This window comes from Cebus imitator, unplaced genomic scaffold, assembly GCF_001604975.1.
Source record: "Cebus imitator isolate Cc_AM_T3 unplaced genomic scaffold, Cebus_imitator-1.0 Scaffold632, whole genome shotgun sequence".
Lineage (NCBI taxonomy): Eukaryota > Metazoa > Chordata > Mammalia > Primates > Cebidae > Cebus > Cebus imitator.
Window position 1 is genome coordinate 4,238 of NW_016107947.1, and position 23,330 is coordinate 27,567.

General features: G+C 35.8%; 1 protein-coding gene across 2 annotated transcripts in view; it reads left to right on the plus strand.

Moving 5' to 3' along the window:
- Nucleotides 1-23,330, plus strand: part of ESF1 (ESF1 nucleolar pre-rRNA processing protein homolog) — a 62,322-nt gene that overhangs the window by 613 nt on the left and 38,379 nt on the right. For both annotated transcript variants that reach the window (XM_017517450.1, XM_017517451.2), the window contains exons 2-9: nt 1,574-2,256; nt 6,022-6,404; nt 6,993-7,106; nt 8,358-8,458; nt 9,475-9,627; nt 11,247-11,361; nt 13,946-14,093; nt 19,666-19,827. In XM_017517450.1, the coding sequence (XP_017372939.1) occupies nt 1,620-2,256; nt 6,022-6,404; nt 6,993-7,106; nt 8,358-8,458; nt 9,475-9,627; nt 11,247-11,361; nt 13,946-14,093; nt 19,666-19,827 (1,813 nt within the window). In that variant the 5' untranslated portion in view covers nt 1,574-1,619. The remainder of the gene's footprint in view (nt 1-1,573; nt 2,257-6,021; nt 6,405-6,992; nt 7,107-8,357; nt 8,459-9,474; nt 9,628-11,246; nt 11,362-13,945; nt 14,094-19,665; nt 19,828-23,330) is intronic.

A 23,330-nucleotide genomic window follows, 5' to 3' on the forward strand; every position in this document is an offset into this window, starting at 1 on the left:
CACCATGCCCAGCTAATTTTTTGTAGTTTTAGTAGAGACGGGGTTTCACCATGTTGACCAGGATGGTCTCGATCTCTTGACCTCGTGATCCACCCGCCTCGGCCTCCCAAAGTACTGGGATTACAGGCGTGAGCCACCGCGCCCGGCCCTTAATCCTATTTTTGTGTGTGTATGCCATTAATCAGTGAATTTTGGCTCTTTGCAAAACTCCCATCCAGAGATGCTAAAACATTAGGGACTATTCACGAGGGAACAGAATTTATACACACATATGTGTATGTTCTAATATGTTTCGGGGGGATCAGCTCATTTGGGACTTTATCACTTGTAGAATAAGAGATTGTAGAAAGAAATGATATTTATTAACTGGAGTGAGACTTTACCTGGAGAGTCAAATTTACTTTTTATTCATTTTTAAACTTTTTTGTTGTTTGTTTTGAGACGGAGTCTCACTCTGTCTCCAGGCTGAAATACAGTGGCGTGAACTTGGCTCACTGCAATCTCCACCTCCCGTGTTCAAGCGATTCTCCTGCCTCAGCCTCCCGTGTAGCCGCACTACAGGCGCGCATCACCAGGTTGTCTAATTTTTTTGTGTTTTAGTAGAGACGGGGTTTCACCATGTTGGCCAGGATGGTCTCCATCTACTGACCTCGTGATCCGCCTGCCTCAGCCTCTCAAAGTGCTGGGATTACAGGCGTGAGCCACTGTGCCCGGCCTAAACTTTCTATTACTTTTGAAGGATGATTGGATTTAGAGACGGAACATTGTGAGCTAAACCTGAGTTGATTTTGGTCTGTTTAGTTAGGATGCTAGTCTTATAGAACTAAATGCTGTTTGTTGGCAGTAGCAGGAGATAAGGAGTAGCAGAATGAGACCAGAATGTGGAGAAACAAATGAGGCCAACTGAAGCTAGGGAATCTGATTTACTTTTTTTTTTTTTTTTGGTAGACAGGGTCTCACTCTGTTGCCCAGGCTGGAGTGCTGTGGTACCATTATAGCTCACTTTAGCCACGATCTCCTGTGTGGAAGTGATCTTCTGGCCTCAGCCTCCAGAGTAGCTGGGACCACGGGCCGGTGCCACCAAGTCGGGCTCATTTTGTATTTCTTGTAGAAATGGGGTTTCACCGTGTTACCCAGGCTGGTCTTGAACTCCTGGGCTCGAGTGATCCGCCCTCCTTGGCCTCCCAAAGTACTGATGAGCCACCGTGCACGGACTAGGGAATCTTAATTACATTTGCTTTCAGTTAGTAACACATAGAGATATACAGATAGAAATTCAAGTGAGAACAGTGGACGAACAAACATTTGTTCCCCTCCATAAAGCCCTGGGATTCTGCTTTATTTCCTTTAAATTTATTTCTCTAAATGATCTATAATGGAAAAGAGGATATTTTGTTATGTTTCTGTTTTTTTGCATGTGACCCAGAATAAGTTGAAGAGATGAAATTAGACTTAAGTTACCTTTATTTTATGTACATTTAACTTAGAATATATTGTGAATTAATGTATTTTTAAAACATTTAATTATAGTACTAACCATTATTACCATTAAAACATTTGTTTTATTTTTTAGTATTTGGTTTCTTCAAGCATTTTTTCTGCAAGATTAAAAATTAAAAATGTCATCCAAACAAGAAATAATGAGTGACCAGCGGTTTAGACGGGTTGCAAAGGACCCGAGATTTTGGGAAATGCCAGAAAAGGATCGAAAAGTCAAAATCGACAAGAGATTTCGAGCTATGTTTCATGACAAGAAATTCAAGTTGAACTATGCTGTGGATAAAAGAGGGCGCCCCATTAACCATAGCACTACAGAAGATTTGAAACGTTTTTATGACCTTTCAGATTCTGATTCCAATCTCTCTGATGAAGATAGCAAAGCATTGAATCAAAAGAAAATAAAGAAGAAAAAAACCCCAACTAAAAAAGAAGTAGATTCAAAAAATCTAGTTGAGGAGAAAAAGGAAAAAACCAATGCTAATCAGAAGGGTTCTGAAAATAAAACTGATTTAGATAATTCTGAAGGAATTAAAAAAATGCAAACCTCATGTAAATCTAAGATAGATTCAAGCATAAGTCTGAAGAAGGATAGCAAAGAATTTATACAAAAAAGCATGAAAGAGAAAAAAAACATTGTTCAACATACTACAGACTCTTCTCGCAAAGAAAAACAAAGGATATTAGATTCGAGCACCTCTGAAATCGTGAAATCTCCCAGGATCAAGTGTTCTAAGACAAGAAGAGAAATGCAATCAGGTAGGTTGGAAAAAATTAGAGATTCTTGGGTGTTACATTATTTATTTTTATACTGATCTTTCAAAAATGTAAACACATTAATAAGTATTTGCATAGTGTGATGGAATGGTCCAATGCTTATCTGGAAATACAAAGCTATAAAAGAAATATGCAGTGATTATTAATATTTTATGTGGTGCTAGAAGACAGACATGAAAATTTGAATCTTGAAGTTGAACAATGATTTTGATTAGCGGTGAGCCCTGGTGAGAACTATAGTCTCTCTTTTTTTTTTTTGAGACTGAGTCTTGTTTTGTCACCTAGGCTGGAATACAGTGGCGTGATCTTGGCTCATTGCAGCCTCTGCCTCCTGGATTTAAGTGATTCTCCTGCCTCAGCCTCCTGAGTAGCTGAGATTACAGGTGGGCACCATCATGCCCAGCTAATTTTTTTTTTTTTGGTATTTTAGTAGAGACAGGGTTTCACCATGTTGGGCTGGCTGGTCTTGAACTCTTGACCTCAAGTGATCCGCCTGCCTCGGCCTCCCAAAGTGCTGGGATTACAGGAGTAAGCCACCACACCTGGCCAAGAACTATATTCTCTAACCAGATAAAGTGTTATATGTTATAGCATGATAAGAAGAGATGTGTCTAAAGAGGGTAAGTAGACCAAGTGGTGGCTCATGCCTGTAATTCCTGCACTTTGGGAGGCCAAGCTGGGCAGATCGCTTGAGGTCAGGAGTTCAAGACCAGCTTGGACAACATGGTGAAACACCCCATCTCTACTAAAAATACAAAAATTAGCCAGGTGTGGTGGCGCGCACCTGTAGTCCCAGCTACTCAAGAGGCTGAGGCAGGAGAATTGCATGAACCAGGGAGGTGGAGGTTGCAGTGAGCCAAGATTGTACCACTGCACTCCAGCCTTGGGTGACAGAGTGAGATTCCATCTCAAAAATAATAAAATAAAATAAAGAGGATAAGTAGGACTCTTGTCTTAAAAATAAAATTAATTTGTTCAACTGCTTGTTAACTAGTATGTGACAGATAAAATATGACTAAGGCATGGTCACCTATTTCGGGGCTGTCGCTAAGTTATACCTTTATGCAAATTAGATGCAAATTAGAAAAAGGCATGCTCTCTGGACACACAACTCCCAGGGCTCAAACTGGTGAAGAGGTGGCACCTTTGAAGCAACAGCTTTTTGCACCTGAGCAGACACAGCCTCCTCCAGAATGCATGGCTTGATGAGTGGAGGATCGGGCCCTTCTTGTCCTTTTATAAATGCTCTTGTGCAGATAACAGCCTGACAAACTCTGTGCAGTGGCCCTTGTCTAAAGCAACATTGTCCAGTAGAAATACATAATTTTGGATTTTCTAATAGCCACTTTAAAAGATGAAACAGGTAAAATTCTTTTAAATAATTTTATTTAATCCAATATATCAAAAAATTAATATTCAATATAAAAGTCAATGGTATATTTTATATTCTATTTTCTAATTTTTTACTAATACACTATTTTCATATTAATGTCAAGTTGGACAAAATGCATTTCAGGTGCTCAGTTACGACATGTGACTAGGATTACAGGCGTGAGCCACCGCTCCCGGCCACAACACTTTATTATTATACAACCCAAAGTGTGGTATGTGTACCACTGTCATAAGTGAGAAGATTTTTGATGATACTCAAACTTTTTAAATATTAATAGTTATGTACTATGTTATTTACTATTACATTATGTACTATAACGTCTTAGAAAACAGTATAGTTACCCCATCACGTCTGTGACTTAAGGAATATTGTTCAGAACAAAACTAATTTTTAAAAAATTCAATTTAATAAAAATATCAATGATATTTAAAAATCATGAAAATGGTATAATGACAATTGAGAAATATTGCAATACTAGATAGACTGGGTCTGTAAGATGTTATTTCTAAGCTTGTTGCTTAAACGTGAATTTTGTTTACCTCGTAGTAACTTTCAGTGTTGTGTTTTTCTGATCTCATATACAGAACCTATGACAATGCCTTCATTTTTGGGTTTTTTTCACTTCTGTTGGAATCTTCTCTCTTTTCCCTTATTCTACCTCAATTCTTTGTATGTAGTAGATACTCAATAAATATTTGGTCAATGAATCTTACTGTTGTAAGATTATAGGACCAAGAGAAACTTAGTTCCAATTTTATTCTAAATGTTAAACTTTTAAATTTGCTTTTAACTGTCCAAACTTAGAGCCTGTAAGCAGAAACATAAGCTCCAACTTAAAGATTAATGAAATGCCTAAGATATATCTACACATCCATTAGATAGAAGCATGCGATTACTTTAGAAGTAGGAAATGAGCCCTTTCAGAATTGTGAGTACTAAAAATTCCAACTTAAGCAAAAACAATCTTTTAATCTTTGTGTATGGCTAATCATAATAGTCGATTACAAAGTTCAAGACCTGGCAGAAAAGTTATAAATATTATTTTTCTGTCTTTGTAGGTGATCTCATCCATATCACAACTTGTGTTGTCAACTACATATGAATGAATCACTGATCTCCAATGCAGACTTCTCTGAGCTGTACACTCTTGATACTTTCTTTTAGATGACTGAGTGGCATTTCATATTCAACATATTCAAAATTGAACTCATGATTTCCCTCCACAAAACAAACTAGTTCATTTCTAATGTTCCTTTTTCATCTGTCCATCTGCTTAGCTAGCTAGCTCTGAAAGCTAAGAAGCTGTGACTCATCTTTGACACTTCCAAAACTTCCATTACTGATATCAAATCCCCAGTCGGTGATTATTATTATTGGTTTCACTTCCTAACTGACTCTGAAATCCATGTACTTCTCTGCATACATACTGCCACCCAATTTAGTGCTACTTTCATTTCTTGCCTTGCATACTGTACTACCTTTACCATATTCACATCTGTTCTTTACTTTCCCCAGTCAGTTTTCTACAGTATAGTCAAGGTGATCTCAATATGCAAGTCTGAGGATGACAATATCCAAAAGAAGATGACATCCTCTTTGTTGAAAACAGCAGTGTCTTCCCATTGGTTTTATGAAAAAATCCAACCTCTCTCTGTGGTTTTTAGATAGCTTGGCCTCTACTTAACTCTTTATTTCCATTTGTTACTTGATCACGTACTATCTGTGATCTGGGCATGATTGTTGGCTTTTTCCTATTGGCAGATTTTTATAGGTACCTTCCTTGCTGTTTCAAACAAATTTCCGTCTATTAGTCTAACTTTAACTATTTAATTCCTCTTCCTCCTTCAGTTATCACTCACATAGGGACCCTGTTATATCTCCTTAGAAAATATTCTTTCTTGGATAGCTTAGTTGTTATTTTAACTTTTTCTGTATATTGATTTTATTTGATATCTATTCATGTATTCTTTTCACTCAGCTAGAAGTTTCATTGAGGGCACTGTTTGCTCCTCTCTTGCCAACTATTGTATATTGAGCACTTAGCACGTAGCAGGCACACCATTAAGTATTGAATGAATGTCTGGATCTACTTGCATGATGTGGGCATGTGTTAAGATTTTCATTAAATAACTTGGTTGTCTGCTGAATTTATATTTTCCTTTACTCTGTTTCATAGAAGTTATGATTAGGATTTCTATGATAAAAATTGATCAGGCATTTACTGAATTTATATTTGCCTTTACTGTGTTTCATAGAAATTATATTTTTACTGGATTTGATGTCAAAACAATTTGGATTCAGTTTAATTCAGGGTATATCTTTTCTTAATTTCTTTCCCCTTTAACATTTTACAGTGGTTCCACCAATAATGACAAGAGACAGTGATGGTTATGAAAACTCAACAGATGGTGAAATGTTTGACAAAGATGCTCTGGAGGAAGATTCAGAAAGTGTTAGTGAAATAGGAAGTGATGAGGAATCTGAAAATGAAATTACAGGTGTCAGTAGAGCTTCAGGTGATGATGATAATGGAAGTGAAGATGATGAAGAAGAGAATGAAGATGAGGATAGTGGGGATGATGATGAAAGTGACAGTGGCCCTGATCTTGCAAGGGGTAAAGGAAATATAGAAACTAGTTCTGAAGATGAAGATGATATGGCAGATTTGTTTCCAGAAGAATCTGGTTTTGAGCATGCTTGGAGAGAATTAGATAAAGATGCTCCTCGTGCTGATGAGGTAACCTTTTGAATAAACAAGATTATTTGTGAAAAACATAGTATAAGCAGCTTTTATGACTGGTGGAATTGATGTTATTAAGTGGGAAAAGCTTATTGGTAATAATATTCTTGGTGATTCTGATTAAAATTTGGTGTGGAATATTTATGAACTAGAAGATGTCCAAGCAGATAAGGAAGGAACTCTACTTAAATAATGAAAAGTTGCATGAAATTTGTAATACTTGGTTTAGCTAGTAGTTTATATTTCTGTTCGTATGGCGCCTAATAGAAATGCCACAGGGTAACATACTCAACTTCCTTACTCATGCATGCATGGCAAAATAGCTTAGCAAACTTGGTAGTTAAAAAATCAGCTTATGATGATGTTCTGATTTAAGAATTAAGAACCAAGTAAGAGAAAATGCTTATCTGTTATGGTTTACTATTGTTTGGCTCATTCGAAGTTCTCCTTTATATACTGAATTACACTTAGATAACTGTACTGTTAATTTCAAAGCATAGGTGACAGAAGGCATTACATTTTTAGAATCTTTATTTTTCAAGTATAGAGAATGATATGGATTATGTGCTATTTAATTCTTCTCAGATTACACGTCGATTAGCAGTTTGTAACATGGACTGGGATAGATTAAAGGCAAAAGATTTGCTGGCTCTGTTCAATTCATTTAAACCCAAAGGAGGTGTTATATTTTCCGTCAAGGTGAGAATTGATTCATTTTGAAGTAAATATTTCTAGGCATTTTAAGTTAAATCTAATTTTTGTTTTAAGCCATAGTTTTCCTTTTAAGGAAAATAATGTTAAAGTTGTCTAATACGATTGAGTGTGAAACTTCTATAACAGGTATAAATCTTAGAAAGGAAGAGGTAAAATTATTATTGATAGGTTATGTGATTGTTTACACTTTAAAAACCCAAAGAAATAAGAGCTCACTAAAGGGACCGGGTATAAGAAACGTTTTTTAGGCCGGGCGCGGTGGCTCATGCCTGTAATCCCAGCACTTTGGGAGGCCGAGGCGGGTGGATCACGAGGTCAAGAGATCGAGACCATCCTGGTCAACATGGTGAAACCCCGTTTCTACTAAAAATACAAAAAAATTAGCTGGGCATGGTGGCGTGTGCCTGTAATCCCAGCTACTCAGGAGGCTGAGGCAGGAGAATTGCCTGAACCCAGGAGGCGGAGGTTGCGGTGAGCCGAGATCGCGCCATTGCACTCCAGCCTGGGTAACAAGAGCTAAACTCTGTCTCAAAAAAAAAAAAAGAAATGTTTTTTAAAATAAATTGCATTCCTTATTGCTAACACTGGCCAATTTTTTAAAAATTCTAATACTAGAAGCAAAACCATATAAAGTCCTTGGGAATTACCTTAATGAACAGAAATGACCTATGTGAAGTAAACTGTAACACTCGATAAATTTGAAAAACTTACATAAATTTAGGGACACCATATTTCAAGCCAACCTAATGATTAAGAATCCAGGCTTGGCATTATTACAGATCTGGGTTCAAATCATGATTCTCATAAGTGCTATGTGATCCTGGATCCTTTATTAATTAATCTCTCAAATATGTTTACATCTTTCTAACATATCCAAATGGATATAACAATAGTATTGGTGGTTGTAAGGATTAAGTATAAAGGAGCTCACACTACGTATTTAGTGCAGTGCCTGAAATAGCCCTGCCCTCAATCATTAGAGATTGAGTCTCCCTTATCCAAAATACTTGGGACCAGAAGTGTTTAGAATTTCAGATTTTGAAATAAAATTGCATTATATATCTGTTTCTCTCCAGCCAAAGTGATCTATTTTTAAAGAAAATTTCTCAGGATGCTCTAGCTTACTATAGTGGGTTTGGAAGTGAGTCACCCTTGCTGTTTTTATTGAGTCAAACAGGTCTAGATATTTGTGACAATGAATGCACAAATTACGTTGATTCTGTTTTTTCTTTTTAGATATATCCTTCAGAGTTTGGAAAGGAGAGGATGAAGGAAGAGCAAGTTCAAGGACCAGTAGAGCTACTAAGTATTCCCGAAGATGCCCCAGAAAAGGACTGGTATTAAATCACTATAGAACATAAAACTACTAAACCTCATAAATTCATGTCATTAGTTCAGAATTCTGGTCACCATAACAGTTAAAACTAAAGTTTACATTTGTGCCATTCATGGTTAAAACAGGTTGCAAAACAGATTTAAAGTCTGTCAAAAGTGGTACATTATTCCAAGAAGATTTTTTTTTGTGGGTATATTTATATTTCTGTATTCATGAAAATAATTATTGCAGTTTTGTAAAACATTTCATGATTTAACTGATTTGGAGTTCTTTCGAGTTCCTTCAGCCATCTTGCTCTGAATTAGTACGTTTTGCTTTTTTTGAGACATCATTGAAGCTCTGTTTGCCTTGAAATTATATAATTTTTCTTATTTGAGAATCAAATGGAAAAGTGAAAGAATGTTTTTTTATCATGGTGCAGTGTAGAAAATAAAATAGTTTTAAGCCACTAGGTGGCGATCTATTTGCACTTTAAAATGAGGGTTAAATGTATCAGTGACAGAAGAGAGCAGATGAAGAATGTGTGATAACAATGTTTTGTGTGGAAACTTAAAAGAGTGTGTGGTATCAGTGCTTTGTGTGGAAACTTACAAAAAAAAGGAATATGCTGTAGTTAAGTGAAATTAAACTTACAGATTTTTAAGGGAACACTGCAAAATCAGAAATGTCTTTGTAGCTAATGCTTTTCTAACATATTTTATAATAATCGTCATTGGTTTTATTTGAGAAGGTGATATGTGGTAGCAAAGTAACTATTCTATGAGTTAAATTATAGATAGGCTCATGTAATTCCCACACTCTTCTTTTTTAGATACCAAATTCCAATCCAAATACCTGTACCTTGTGAGTGTAAGTTGAGCTTTTAAGTATTTAATGTTCATAAAGGCAAAGTCATGAAGGAAATATGGCGTGGAGTGAAGACCAGCTTGTAATATGTTTTTCTTGAAAAAAATGCATTTATTTTTTAAAGAGAAATTTTTGTGTTTCTGTATGCTTAATGAGTTTTTCCCACTTCAGGACCTCTAGAGAAAAATTGAGAGATTATCAATTCAAACGACTGAAATACTATTATGCAGTAGTAGATTGTGATTCTCCAGAAACGGCTAGTAAAATTTATGAGGATTGTGATGGCCTGGAATTTGAAAGTAGTTGTTCTTTCATAGATCTAAGGTAATCCAGTGTGTGTATTACCAATTTAATCTTTTAGTACAACATGATTATGAGAAGTAAAATATTTGAACTGGTAGTGATCTCAGTTTTATATTCTAAAATGATTTTTTGCTTTTCGGTGAACTCTATTGTGTGGAACATCACTCCTAAGAAAGAAAACCAAGAAAATGCTAAAGTATTACATATGAATCATCCCCACATTTTTGTCCTTTCAAACATATTGGCTCTGTTTTTAAGATGGTGTAACCTACATGATGATATTTCCTTGCAACTGCCTTTTAGAGCAAGGGACCAGATGAGGTAACTTTTAAAAATGCATGGAGAGGCCAGGCACAGTGGCTTACGCCTGTAATCCTAGCACTTTGGGAGACCGAGGCAGGCGGATCACAAGGTCAGAAGTTAAAGACCAGCCTGACCAACATGCTGAAATCCTGTCTCTACTAAAAATACAAAAATTAGCTGGGCGTGGTGGTGCATACCTGTAATCCCAGTTACTCAGGAGGCTGAGGTGGGTGAATCACTTGAACCCAGGAGACAGAGGTTGCTGTGAGCAGAGATGGCGCCATTGCACTCCAGCTTGGGTTACAGAGCGAGACTCAGTCTCAAAAAAAAAAAAAGAATGCACGAAGGAAGGGACAGAGGAATTTGCTAACAGACTGGTATCTCTACATCCATGCTATCCAGTATAGTAGCCACTAGTCACATACGGTTATTTTAGTTAAATAAAATTTAAAATTTAATTGCATAGTCACATTTCAAATAATTAATGGTTACATGGACAAAGCAGATACAGATCATTGCCCTTGTCACAAAAAGTTCTGTTGGACAACACTGCTCTGAATGTAAATGGCTAAATGTGCAATAAGGAAATAAGAATCAACCTTAAGCTTTCCCTTATTTTCATTGATACTTTATGTATATGATATTTTGTATTTGGAATGCTTACCTATTAATAATTATATTTGATCTTCAAAATACAGTATAGCCAGCTGGGCATAGTAGCTCACACCTGTAATCCTAGCACTTTGGGAGGCCTAGGCAGGAAGATCACTTGAGCCCAGGAGTTCGAGATCAGCCTGTGCAGGATAGTGAGACCCTGTCTCTACAAAAAATTTTGAAAGTAAAAATTAGCCAGACATGCTGGCACACACTTGTAGAAGATTGCTTGAGCCCAGGGCATTGAGACTTCAGTGAGCCATGATTATGGCATGGCTCTCCAGCCTGGGTGACAGAGCAAGACTCTCTGACAATAATAACAACAAAAAATATGTAGTCAGTGACTGCACTATCAGAAGTCTGGATCTTTTTGAAACCTGAGGGACCCATATGTGCTTGCACCTGATTCATTAACTGACTCCTAAAGCAGGATTTCTATCTATACAGCATTCCTTTAAATTTAGTGGAATTATAGAGTTATAGGTTATGAATTTCAGAAATTCATATGAAGATGAATTCATTCAGAAATATACAAAGATTATGTCTAACATTGTTTTCCTCTTAAACGTGTGTTTTTTTTGAAAGTTATATGTATGTATGTATGTATAAACTACAACTAATTAGATGAGAATCTAAACTGGTTATCACTGTGGCGTATGTTTAAATTTTTTTTTTCTTCTTAGATTTATACCAGATGATATTACTTTTGATGATGAGCCTAAGGATGTTGCCTCGGAAGTGGATTTAACAGCATATAAACCAAAATATTTCACATCTGCTGCAATGGGAACATCAACGGTATTTCTTAACTTTAAAAAATATGTAGCTGGACTCTATGGCTTTATGAAAAGATTTTTTATATTATAGCATCTTTAGAAATGGAAAATATTAATTTTGTTGTTGTTTTTTCTTGAGACAGAGGCTTGCTCTCTTACCCAGGCTGGAGGCGATTCTCATGCCTCAGCCACCCAAGTAGCTTGGATTACAGGTGTGCGCCACTACACCTGGCTAATTTTTATATTTTTACTAGAAACAGGGTTTTGCCATGTTGACCAGGCTGGTCTTGAACTCCTGACCTCAAATGATCCGCCCACCTTGGCTTCCCAAAGTGCTGGGATTATAGGCATGAGATACTGCTCCTAGCCTCAAAGTATTCAAAATTTTAATGCATGGGTACAAATAGAAATGAGACAGAAGTGTGTCTGCATCTACCATATCTGTGAACCTGTTTTCAGGTTCTTATTATGCCTTTAAGCCTGTGTCAGTTACCTGCTGATGTTTCTTTTTTCTCTTCTGTCTTTCCTACACGCTCTACTAAGTAATACATCAGTTACTAATATCCTAGGGAATAAGGAGAAGTGCTTAACAAATTACCTCCCAGCACAGTTAAACAAAACTAGTGAAAATTTAAAATAGGAGTACCTTTTTCTGCAATGATTCAAAATTATAAAAAGAATTGATACAGAATTATTAAGGTATAATATCATATTACTACATAGTACCAAGCAACCAAAATATTTTTGTCTATTGAAATAGTTTATTACTTAGCTGACTACCTTCTCCATTTTTTTTTTTTTTTTTTTTTTTTTTTTTTTTTTTTTTTTTTTTTTTTTTTTTTTTTTTTTTTTTTTTTGAGATGGAGTCGTGCTATGTCTCCCAAGCTGGATTGCAGTGTCGCAATCTTAGCTCACTGCAACCTCTGCCTCCTGGGTTCAAGTGATTCTCCTGCCTCAGCCTCCCCAGTAGCTGGGATTACAGGTGTGCGCCACCATATACAGCTAATTTTTGTATTTTTAGTATAGACTGGGTTTCACCAGGTTGGCCAGGCTGGTCTTGAATTCCTGAGCTCAGGTGATCTGCCTGCCTCAGCCTCCCAAAGTGTTGGGTTACAGGCGTGAGACACTGCTGTTGGCCCCTTCTCCCTTTTCTTCCAATAACCCTTCTGTCCACAGCTGTACTCTAATACCTACACTAGCTTCCCTCTGCTTTTCCTGTGTGATAAATCACTGTGCTTCTCTGAGGAGGGACTGGTAACAGAGAGAGTAGCTGTATCTGTCACCTGCTGTACTGTGGTGGGCACAGATGGCATTGATTAGTTACTGGGTTTAGTAAAACTCTACATAGTAAGCAAAGTCTAAGAAAATCAGTCATATGAAATATAAAGTCCTGTTATTTTCAGGAACGAAATAATGATTAGGGCCAGCCTGTCCAGGCAGCCAGTGTAGCGTTCCTGGGTCCTGGCTGTACCATCAACATCTGTCCTAGTTCCAGCATTGGTTTGGTGGTTATCAGCTCAGGCTTAATTATCAGAATAGGGATTGTTTCTGAATCCTGTGACTAGCTGGAATTTCTGAGATAGGTGACAGTGATTTTAAGGATCTTGATTCATTGCTGTCTCTTTTGCTCTCCTTTTCTGGGGGCATTGTCCTGAGGAGAAAAAATGAAAACCAAGGATGTGGGACCTACCCTGTGATGAAGACAAAATATCTAGCAGGGCCTTATGTGATAATCGGGGCCATGTAGAGTACAGGAGCCAGTCATCACATCAGTCATGTCATAGATGAATTCATGTATCATGGGAGTATAAGCTACTTCCAACTAATAGATGCTTTTCTCATCAGTGGCTCTTAATCGTTTTTTAAAATGTACCCCACTGAGATTGTGTTACTTTATCAACAGATTTCATATAGTTTGCACATCTCCTGAAATCTTTGAACTCCAGGTGAAAAACGTGTTTTCACTGATTTATAATGTTAACTTTTTGGTTTGAGATAGAGTTTTGCTCTTATTGTCCAGGCCGGAGTGCAGTGGCACAATCTTGGCTCGGTGCAACCTCTGCCTCCCCAGTAGCTGGGACGAAAGGCCTTCTGATTCACCTGCTTCAGCCTCCCATGTAACTGGGATTACAGGCACCCGCCACCACGCCCAGCTAATTTTTTGTGTTTTTAGTAGAGACGGGGTTTCACCATGTTGGCCAGGCTTGTCTCAAACTCTTGACCTCAGGTAATCCACCCTTGGCCTCCCAAAGTGCTAGGATTACAGGCGTGAGCCACTGTGCCTGGCCCATAATGTTAACTTGTTTACCGGTACATTTTCTTAGTTTTTTTCACTGTAATTAATTTACACACTGGTTAATTTTTACTATCAATAATGGAGTCTCCTGTAGATAGTAGAGAACTGGGAGGAGGCACAAGTTAATAAAAATGATTCCCTTTCACAAATAGGATACTATTTATTAATCATGTCATTCATATATATGTTTTAATGTGTCTTAGCTTTTAACTTACTGTTAAACATCCAAGTTAACAACATATATTCTTTAACAAGTTTGACTTGACATTTCCATTTTCTTATGTTATTTTTTCATATTCATTGGTGAAAGGTGGAAATCACTTGGGATGAGACTGATCATGAAAGAATTACGATGCTCAACAGGAAGTTTAAAAAGGAAGAGCTTTTAGACATGGATTTTCAAGCCTACTTAGCTTCCTCTAGTGAAGATGAAGAGGAGATAGAAGAAGAGCTACAAGGTACATGTTAATCTTTTAGTGACCATTAATGGACAAAGGACTTTGACAGTAGATTTAAAGGAAGAGTCAAATTCTGTCTACAGATATACTCACATACACAGTATTAAATGTATTTGTAGACAGTGATTGATTTTTAAAAAATATTTTCTTTGGCTGAATTTAACTATAAATATTTTGTTTAAAACCGTGACCTAACCAAGCATGGCCTTTTAGGCTTTTCCTGATTCATATGGTTGCACAGTTTCTTAGTAAACCAGTGAAATGATCTTTTAGGCACCCCTCCCCTTTGCCTTTTTAAAAATAAGAGCATCATTTAGATTAATTAAATATTTTTACATTCCATTTTTTCAAGTAGTTAGAAAGTAGACTCTCAGTGTCTATAATTATTCCTTTGACTGCTTTTAAAGTTTTCTCTTTGTTTTTTTTGTCTTTCTGCAGTTTTACTGTGATAAGCCTAAAAGTAGATTTCTTTTAATTTATGGAGCTTGAGGTTTGTTGTTGGGTTTCATTTATTTGTGGAGTGGTATCTTTCATCAGTTTTGGAATCTTCTCAGCCATTATGTTTTCGGATGTTGTTTCTTTATCTTTCTAGAACATCAACTAAATACATGTTAGATCTTTTCATTGTATCTTGCCTGTCTCTACTCTAATTTTTAATCCGTTGTCTCTGTACTACATTCTGGATATTTTCTTCTGACCTACCTTCCAGATCACTAACTGTCTTTTCAGCAGTGTTAAATCTGCTGATAGACCTCTCCATTGAGTTCTTAATCTTGGTTATTATATTTTTTACTTATGGGGGTTGTATTTGGCTATTTTTTTCAAGTCAGAAATACCACTTTTAATATTTTTTACTCATTGCCGATAGTTTCAACATATTCTTCATACCTATAAGCAGAGTAAACATGTTTTTATAATCTCTGATAGTTTTAATATTTCATGTATTTTCAGGTTGATTTCTATTGTTTTACAAGATATTTGTCTCTTGTTTACTTGTGTGCCTAGTTAACTCTATGTGCTACTTTGATATTTAAAGTTAGGGTATCTTTAATCAGAGAAAACTTTAATTTATTTTGGTTGGTCTAGAACCACATTTCTCCAAGTGTTAAGACTTGAGGTTCCCTGGCTTCTGCGGTGATTAAATTCTCCATGAGGGCTGGTTTACTTCAGATTGACTATTTCCCTGGGAGTATATCTCTCTGGGTGCTAATATTTAATGTCAGGGTACTAATTGAAATTCCCTCTTTTGTTGGGAACTTTTGTCTTCTTGATCCTTAAAGGCTACTAAAACCACAGTTGAGTTTCACAGCTGTTTTTTCTATGGATCAAGAAACAGGAAATGATTTCAGAGCAAAACAGGTCTTTAACCCTGGGATCATCCCTCTAATATTCCCTTCCTGTTTTTGACAAGTAATTCTTCTCTAACTTGACAGTTCAACTTTATAAAATATTTTTAAAATATTTAATCCAACTTAATTCCAACTTAAGGTCTTCATTGAAAGGGTTAGTCTAAAGTAGTTAGCTTGCTCATAAGAAGTTCTCAAATTATCTTTATGTTTATTCAAGTTGTTTTTGTTTTTTGAGACGGAATCCCAGTCTGTCACCCAGGTTGGAGTGCAGTGGCGCAATTTGGGCAACCTCTTCCTCCTAGGTTGAAGCAATTCTCCTAGCTCAGCCTCCCAAGTAGCTGGGACTGCAGGCACTCGCAAGTGCCACAATGCCTGGCTAATTTTTGTATTTTTAGTAGACGTGGAGTTTCGCCATGTTGGCCAGGTTGGTCTTGAGCTCCTGACCTTAAGTGATCCACCCACCTCAGCTTCCCAAAGTGCTGGGATTATAAGCATGAGCCTCTGTGCCTGGCCTTTTTTTTTTTAATGACCGAAATGATTAATGGTATATAGATGATTCTTGAACAACATGGGTTTGAAATGTGTGGGTCCACTTATAAATGGGTTTTTTTCTGCCCTTGCCACCCCTGAAACTATAAGGCCAAATCCTCTTCCTGCTCCTCCTCTGCCTACCCAGTGTGATGACGACAATGAGGGTGAAGGCTTTTATAATGATCCACTTCCATGTAATGCATGCATAGGAAATATATTTCTCTTCCTTATGATTTTCTTAGTAACATTTTATTTTCTGTAGTTTATTATAAGAATGCAGCATATAATACACATAATATACAAAATATGTGTTCACTGACTGTGTTATTGGTAAGGCTTCCACGGAACAGTAGACTTAGTTTTGGGAGAATCAAGTTACATGTGGATTTTCTACTGTGCCTAGGGTTGGCGCCTCTAACCTCCATATTGTTCAAGAATCAACTGTACTTTTACATGTATATGCTGTTTGCTTAAAATAGCTCACTTTGTAGAAATAAAGCCCCCAGACCCCTTTTTCCCTGTATTTGACCTGTGTCTGTTTGGAAATTGGTTGCCTGGTTGTAATTTCTTGTCAACTTTTGGTTGATGCTATCTGCCTAATACCTTCACATCTTCATTCTTATCTAATAGAAGAATTCCCAGTCATGAAAAATTATGAGTAAGAGGTTTAGTGCTGACAGAAAGTGAAGAACCCGTAAGTGTTTAACATAGATATAAGTATTTTAAATTAGCAAGAATGAGTATTCTTTAATTTGTAGCTTAACATTTTTCAGAGCTTTGTTGTTTTCCTTTTGCATCTGTGTTATTTTTATAGCCTAAATGTTAAATTAAATAAATTCTAAAATGTTTCTTTAGTATTACCATAGTGTTATTAAACCTTGACTTTCTTGGATCCTATGATTGGTCTATCACTGTTTCTTTTAGACTACTGAAGATGACGCTTCATTTTTCTAAGCTTTCCATAAAATACTACTCTTGAACAGTATGGAAAATCATGTTTCATTATTCTGATTTCTTTGTTCAGACCTCTCATATTAATGCAATCACATAATTGCTTAAGTATTTAATACTCTTGGAAAATGTGTATTTGCCATGGGAGTGAGCTGGGCACGAAGAGAGTCAACATTTTTTTTAAGGTCTTAGTGGCTGATGCTTGTTAATTTTTTTGGCATTCCAAATAACTGGATGACCATTTTATTTTTTATTGTTCACAGAACAGCTGAGTCCTTTTTACAGTTATCCTCTGTCTTTTCCCCTCATAGATGTGGAGGAAGACATAATTATTTATCAGTATTTCATTTTTATTTATATGCCTATATGGACCTTTAGAACTTTTCTGAAAATTCTGGTTAGTTTTTCCTCACTAGCAGCTGTAAGATAAAGGAAAAAAGATAACTTTTTATACACACGTGTGAAGATTGGATACAAGTTTTTCAAATAGATTTCTGTTTTGGGAGAACTGAAGTTTAAAATGACATTTTTGATATTAGGGCAGCTAATATTGTGAATAATAAGCATTAATTTGTTAATACTTTCTGGTTAAGAGCTTGGGCTCTGCTGGTTTCAAATCCTAACTTCACCGTACATAGATTAGGTTTGCTAAACCCCCTGTATCTTTCTTCCATAGCTGTGAAATGAGGATCATAATTGTACCAGGCTTATGGTTGGAAAGATCGAAATGATGTGCCGTGTATCATGTATTTTTATATCTTAAAACTTTAATAAATAATGTCTTTTTGTTTGAGACACACCACTTTTTTTAAAGCATATATTTTTCTTCAGCATTTTAATTGATTACAAATTTACTATATCTGTAATTTAGTACCTGTCATAGATACATTAGTATATTTGTATACCTTAGAGTTACTGAATATTTCTGCTTATTGTTTGTAAGAGAGCATAGCAGGGTGGCCTACTGTTAGGATTATTTTTTTTTCACTCCTTATATAGTGTTAAGGCTTTCACAAACTAGTGTCCTTGAGTTGTGAAAAAACAGAGCTACATGACTTACCCCACGTTTTAGAGCTTCAGAAAGTAAAATTTCAGTACTGGAAAAAAATCAGTTTAAAGTAAGCCATCAGAGACTTACTACTAAAATTTTAACTTGGAAGGAGCTTGCTTCTAATTATGTTTTCAGAAGTAAGATTTTAATAGAAAGAAATACTTTGCCATTTGTTAATGTGTTCCTGATGTTTTATCCATTGAATTATGGGATACATGACAGAATTCCATCCAACATTATTATTGTGGTACAAAGCACAAACAGGAAAAAAATGAATTTCAGCTGTTTGAATGAAAATAAAAGTGTGATAGGCTAGAAAGAATGTCCTGAACCATTTTTTATTTATTTTAGAAAAAAATATATACATACAGAAATAGTTACTTAACCAAATTTTTTCTATAACACCTTTTTAAGAAGTAAGGACATTGATTATATGAACTTGCTGAATAAAGAAAAATGTAAATGAATTTTTTAAATTAAAAAAGATACAAGAACAATGTGTTAACACTGATGTTTCCCAGCTAAATGCTTAATAATATCAGACATTTTTGGTGAGCAGTTAGCAATAGGTTATAGAGGAGAGGGACTTCATTATCCTGCTTGTAGAGTTTCCTTTACTTGAGACAATTAGTTCAATAAGTCTGTATGTTTTGCATTAAAACCCAGGTTTCTGATTTGTTTTTAATTTGGAGACTTGCATTGGAAATGTAGAACAAACTTTTTGGTGTATTAGTTTTCTTGGGTATTTATTGCCCATGATTTTTATACTGTTTCTTTGTTTGTATTCTAATTATTTTTACAGAACTAGGAAATGCAAATGTGAATATTTTTCCACACAGTGAAATTAATTGAAGTAACTCCTAATTCATGTTTATTTTTAGTATATTAATGAGATCATTGAAGTAAGTATGCTTGCTTAAAAATGGAAAGGTTCCGTGGGGCGTGCCTGGCCACGTTTTCTGGGACTTGGGTCCTGTGTCCTGGGAAAGTGGGGTATGGCCAGAAAGGTGGTCACCCCTCACCCGTCACATGACACACATTCATGGGGAACCTGGCACTAGACCGTTCATAAATGACCTGCTTCTGGTTCATGGTTTCATACGTAGCAGAGCAGCTCCCTTGCTTCGATCTATTGAAAGTCAGCCCTCAACACAAGGGTTTGTTAAAAAAAAAAAAAAAAAAAAAAAAAGAAAAGAAAAGGTTCCAGTATTGTTAGGTTTGGATTATAAACAACTGCCTTTATCTTGTCTCTTTGGTCTGAACAGCTAAATCTCCAAACTGAGTTCATCCCAACTATATTCAGCCTACATTTATTCAGCGTAACATTTTAAAGCACTGTGCTGGACAATGGAGGACATAAGGAGGGATAAAAATGTCATCTTCATTGTCTTGCAGCTTATGGGAAAGAGAAGCCCAAAGGTGTTATGTGACTGCAGAATTATCAAATATAAATTTTAATGAAAAGGGTGATTCCCAGGCATACTACTATGACAGTGCAAATTTATATTGCAACTGATTTTTATTCTACGTGAGACCCTAAGTCTTTCATTTAATATTCAGAAGTTTAAGTCTGATTTTTGATATCCTGTGGTCTTAACAACGTCTTTTAAAAGAAAGTGACTGTGAGATCTGAACACTAGAGTTACAAGTGAATTATTTCTGTGTATTGTGAATTTTTTTTTTTCATTAGGTGATGATGAAGTCAATGTAGAAGAAGATGGGAAAACAAAGAAAAGTCAGAAGGATGATGAAGAACAAATCGCCAAGTACAGGCAGCTCTTACAGGTTATTCAAGAAAAAGAAAAGAAAGGCAAAGAAAATGATATGGAAATGGAAATTAAATGGGTTCCAGGTAAGAATTAGATACTAAAAGTTTTCTCTTTTTCCAATTTCAGTATGTTGAGTACATTTTAGATATGAAGCAGCTGGAAATGTTTTAGTGAGGATCTTAACATCATATTTGCATACACTGTTTAACTAACTTAATGACTAGCAGTTTAGACTCATACCAGCTTATTCTTGATTAGTTTCTTGATTGATTTACTAACTATAAATTATTCCTGTCCATTTATCAGAGTAGCCTTTCCTAGGTTTGAGCCTGTATTCTCAAGCTATAGAAACTTGAATGAATCCAGGCACCATGTGTTCTAAAGTTATTACACTTCTTTTGAAGATGTTTAATTCTTTATTTTTTTTTCCTTTTTTAAAGATGGGGTTTCACCATGATGGCCAGGCTGGTCTTGAATTCCTGACCTCAGGTGATCCACCCACCTCGGCCTCCCAAAGTGCTAGGATTACAGGCGTGAGCCACCACACCTGGCGAGGATGTTTAATTCTTAAGTGACCTTTTCTTCCATAACCCCTACTAGTCCTTAATTCATGAAGTTTCACTAACACAAAATATGTATTACATAGTCTCCCATCTTCAATCTTGCTTCGAATAGTCAAAGAAACATAGCATAGTAGAATAGAATAATACTAGTACAAAACTAATTACAACCATGTCAAAGCTAAACAAAGATAGAAGCTGGGATAAATCAGGATCATTCTGAGTAAACAGCAGTTGCCCAATTTTCATGGTTTCACTTTCTGCAGTTTGTTATCCAGGATAGTACAATAAAATACTTTGAAAGAGAAAGAGGAAACAGACTATGTTGATATAACTTTTATTATAGTATATTGTTCTATTTTATTATTGGTGGAGTTAATCTTTTACTGTGCCTAATTTATAAGTTAAACTTTATCATAGCTATAGATATATAGGGAAAAACATAGTATGTATAGTGCTCAGTACTATCCACAGTTTCAGGCATTCACTGTGGGTCATAGAATGTATCTTCCTCAGATAATAGGGGACTGCTGTACACATTTTTTTCAACAGTGCTGGGCATTGCAGCCAATACTGTTTTTGTATTTTACTGCTGTTTATATTATATATAACTTTTAAAACCAGGTACATTTTTGGATAAGGGTTTAGTTCTTTAGCCTTTATTAGTCTCTAGGAGAAAAAGTACTAACCAGTTGTAGGAATACCATTGCTTAAAACTTAAAAATGTTCTGTTATCAATTCTATTTTTTATAAGCAGCATGCTTTTATATTGGGAATACAACATTTGTTTTCATGGGTTTTTATTTGGGGAAAAATGAGGGTGTTTTGATATTTGAGGATTGACTGACTATTGTAGTAAATTTGCTAGGATGGACACATGTCTGCTGCATATTCCTGCAGGAATGAAGTGCTGTGTTGCAACCCATTTGTTTTAAATGTTTGGCTTCTGCAGGAAGTGGTGGTTAAAAACAAGTGAAGTTTACTGGTGTATCATATGACACGTGGTTGGGAGAACTCAGTTGATTTGGCCTGGAGAGGAAAAGTCTAAAAAGTGACTTTAACAGCTATTTTTAAGTACTTGTGGGATATGTAAATGAAGACTTAATCTCTTTTATTACCTCACTGGTTAGCACTGCTGCCACTGGATAAAAGTTGGAGGAAGGCAGATTTTAATGTAATAATATAAAGAGGAATTCTCTATATTATTAAAATTTTCTGGCAAAAAAACTAAAGTCTGCTTTAAGGCTGCTCTCTGTGTCAGTAAATTTCCACAATAAGGCTACATAATCATGCCACTCAGAGATGTTTGTGAAGAAATATTTTACTTGAGTCCCTTGACTTTATGATTCTAAGAAATGTTGAATTCTGTCTTTTAAGTTGAATACATTGTAGTTTAATTCTAATCTTAGAACAAGCTTATTGAATATATTTTAATATGAACATTTTTAAATTGAGGTATTCAGTTGTCGGTTTGAGAAAGCAGATCTAAAATAAACTGGATTGAGGTGTTTCATAGCAAGTATTTCAGAAATATATAATGCCAGTTATAAGGTACAGATATATGTTATAGGTTCTCACACTAAGTGGACCCCATCTAGATTGCGTCTTTGTTAACATAGTTATGAGGCTGGGTGCAGTGGCTAACTCCTGTAATCCCAACACTTTTGGAGGCTATCGTGAGTGGATTACTTGAGCCTCAGACATTCGAGACCAGCCTGGGTAGCATGGCAAAACCAGTCCATCTCTACAAAAAAAGACAAAAATTAGCTGGGCATGGTGGCGTATGCCTATAGTCCCAGCTACTGGTGAGGCTGAGGTGGGAGAATCACCTGAGCCCAAGAAGGTTGAGGCTGCAGTTAGCTGTGATCATGCCACTGCACTCCAGCCTAGGCAACAGAATGAGACCCTATCTCAAACAAACAAACAAAACATAGTTATGTAGGGCAAATACCTAAAAGTATTATTTATACCTATATCGGTAACTGGAAGATTTAAGCAATGCTTATGTTTCCTGGGTTAAACCTCCATTTGGTCATGGTACCTTATTTTTTTAAATATATTCCTAACTTAATTTAGTAATATTTTATTAAAAATATGTATACTTGTGACAAAGAGTAATATGATCTGTAGTTTTCATTCCTTGTATTGGTTTTTGGTGTCAAGGTAATGTTGGCCTTATGAAGTGGAAATGTAAAATGAAAGATTATCATCTGTGATTCCACTATCCTAATTCAACCACTGGTTAAGAAGATTTCAGTTTAATTTACCATTTCTCTGCTGTGGAATATTCAATCAGATTTCTACTCTTTCACTGCAGTGGACCTATAACATTGAAACAAAACAAAACAATAGGGCAAATCCCAAACCCACAAATATCAAGCTTTTCTTAAATCTCTTCATTTTTATCAGCAGCCAAGTAATTGACCTGCTTTCTCAGGGCCTTTTAATTTTTAAAACAAAGATGTGTTGTTCTCTCTTCCAGGTTAGAAATGTTTCCAAGCATGTCAGGACTAGTAGAGAGCAACCAGGCCACAATGAGACGCTGATGCTAGCATTCAGGCTTAATTCAGTAGTTAGTTACGTGACTTCCCTGCTCACACAGCAACTTTACTTGTGCTGTAGATCAACCTGTGGTTCTCTCACAAGCTGTTAAAACTACCAGTGTCAAAACCTAAAATGTAAATCTCAGATGCCAAGTATCCGGGATGTTATAAATAATCTATAGCTTTTTCCATATTTTGAATTATTTTCATAGGATAGTTTCCCAGAAATAGAATTACTAAGAAAGGGCATGAATACTTTTTGTGTCTTGAAGTTACTACCAAATTGCTTTCCAAAAGTGTTGTACCAGCTTATAATACCTTCAGCAATCAGTAAGAGTGTCAGTTTCACGGAATTATTGTCAACATTGGGCATATATTTTTTATTTTTAATTGAATAAGGGACAATTGATATTTTAAAGGTAAATTGCCATATTTTTTTTTTTTTTTTTTTTTTTTTTTTTTTTTTTTTTTTTTTTTTTTTTT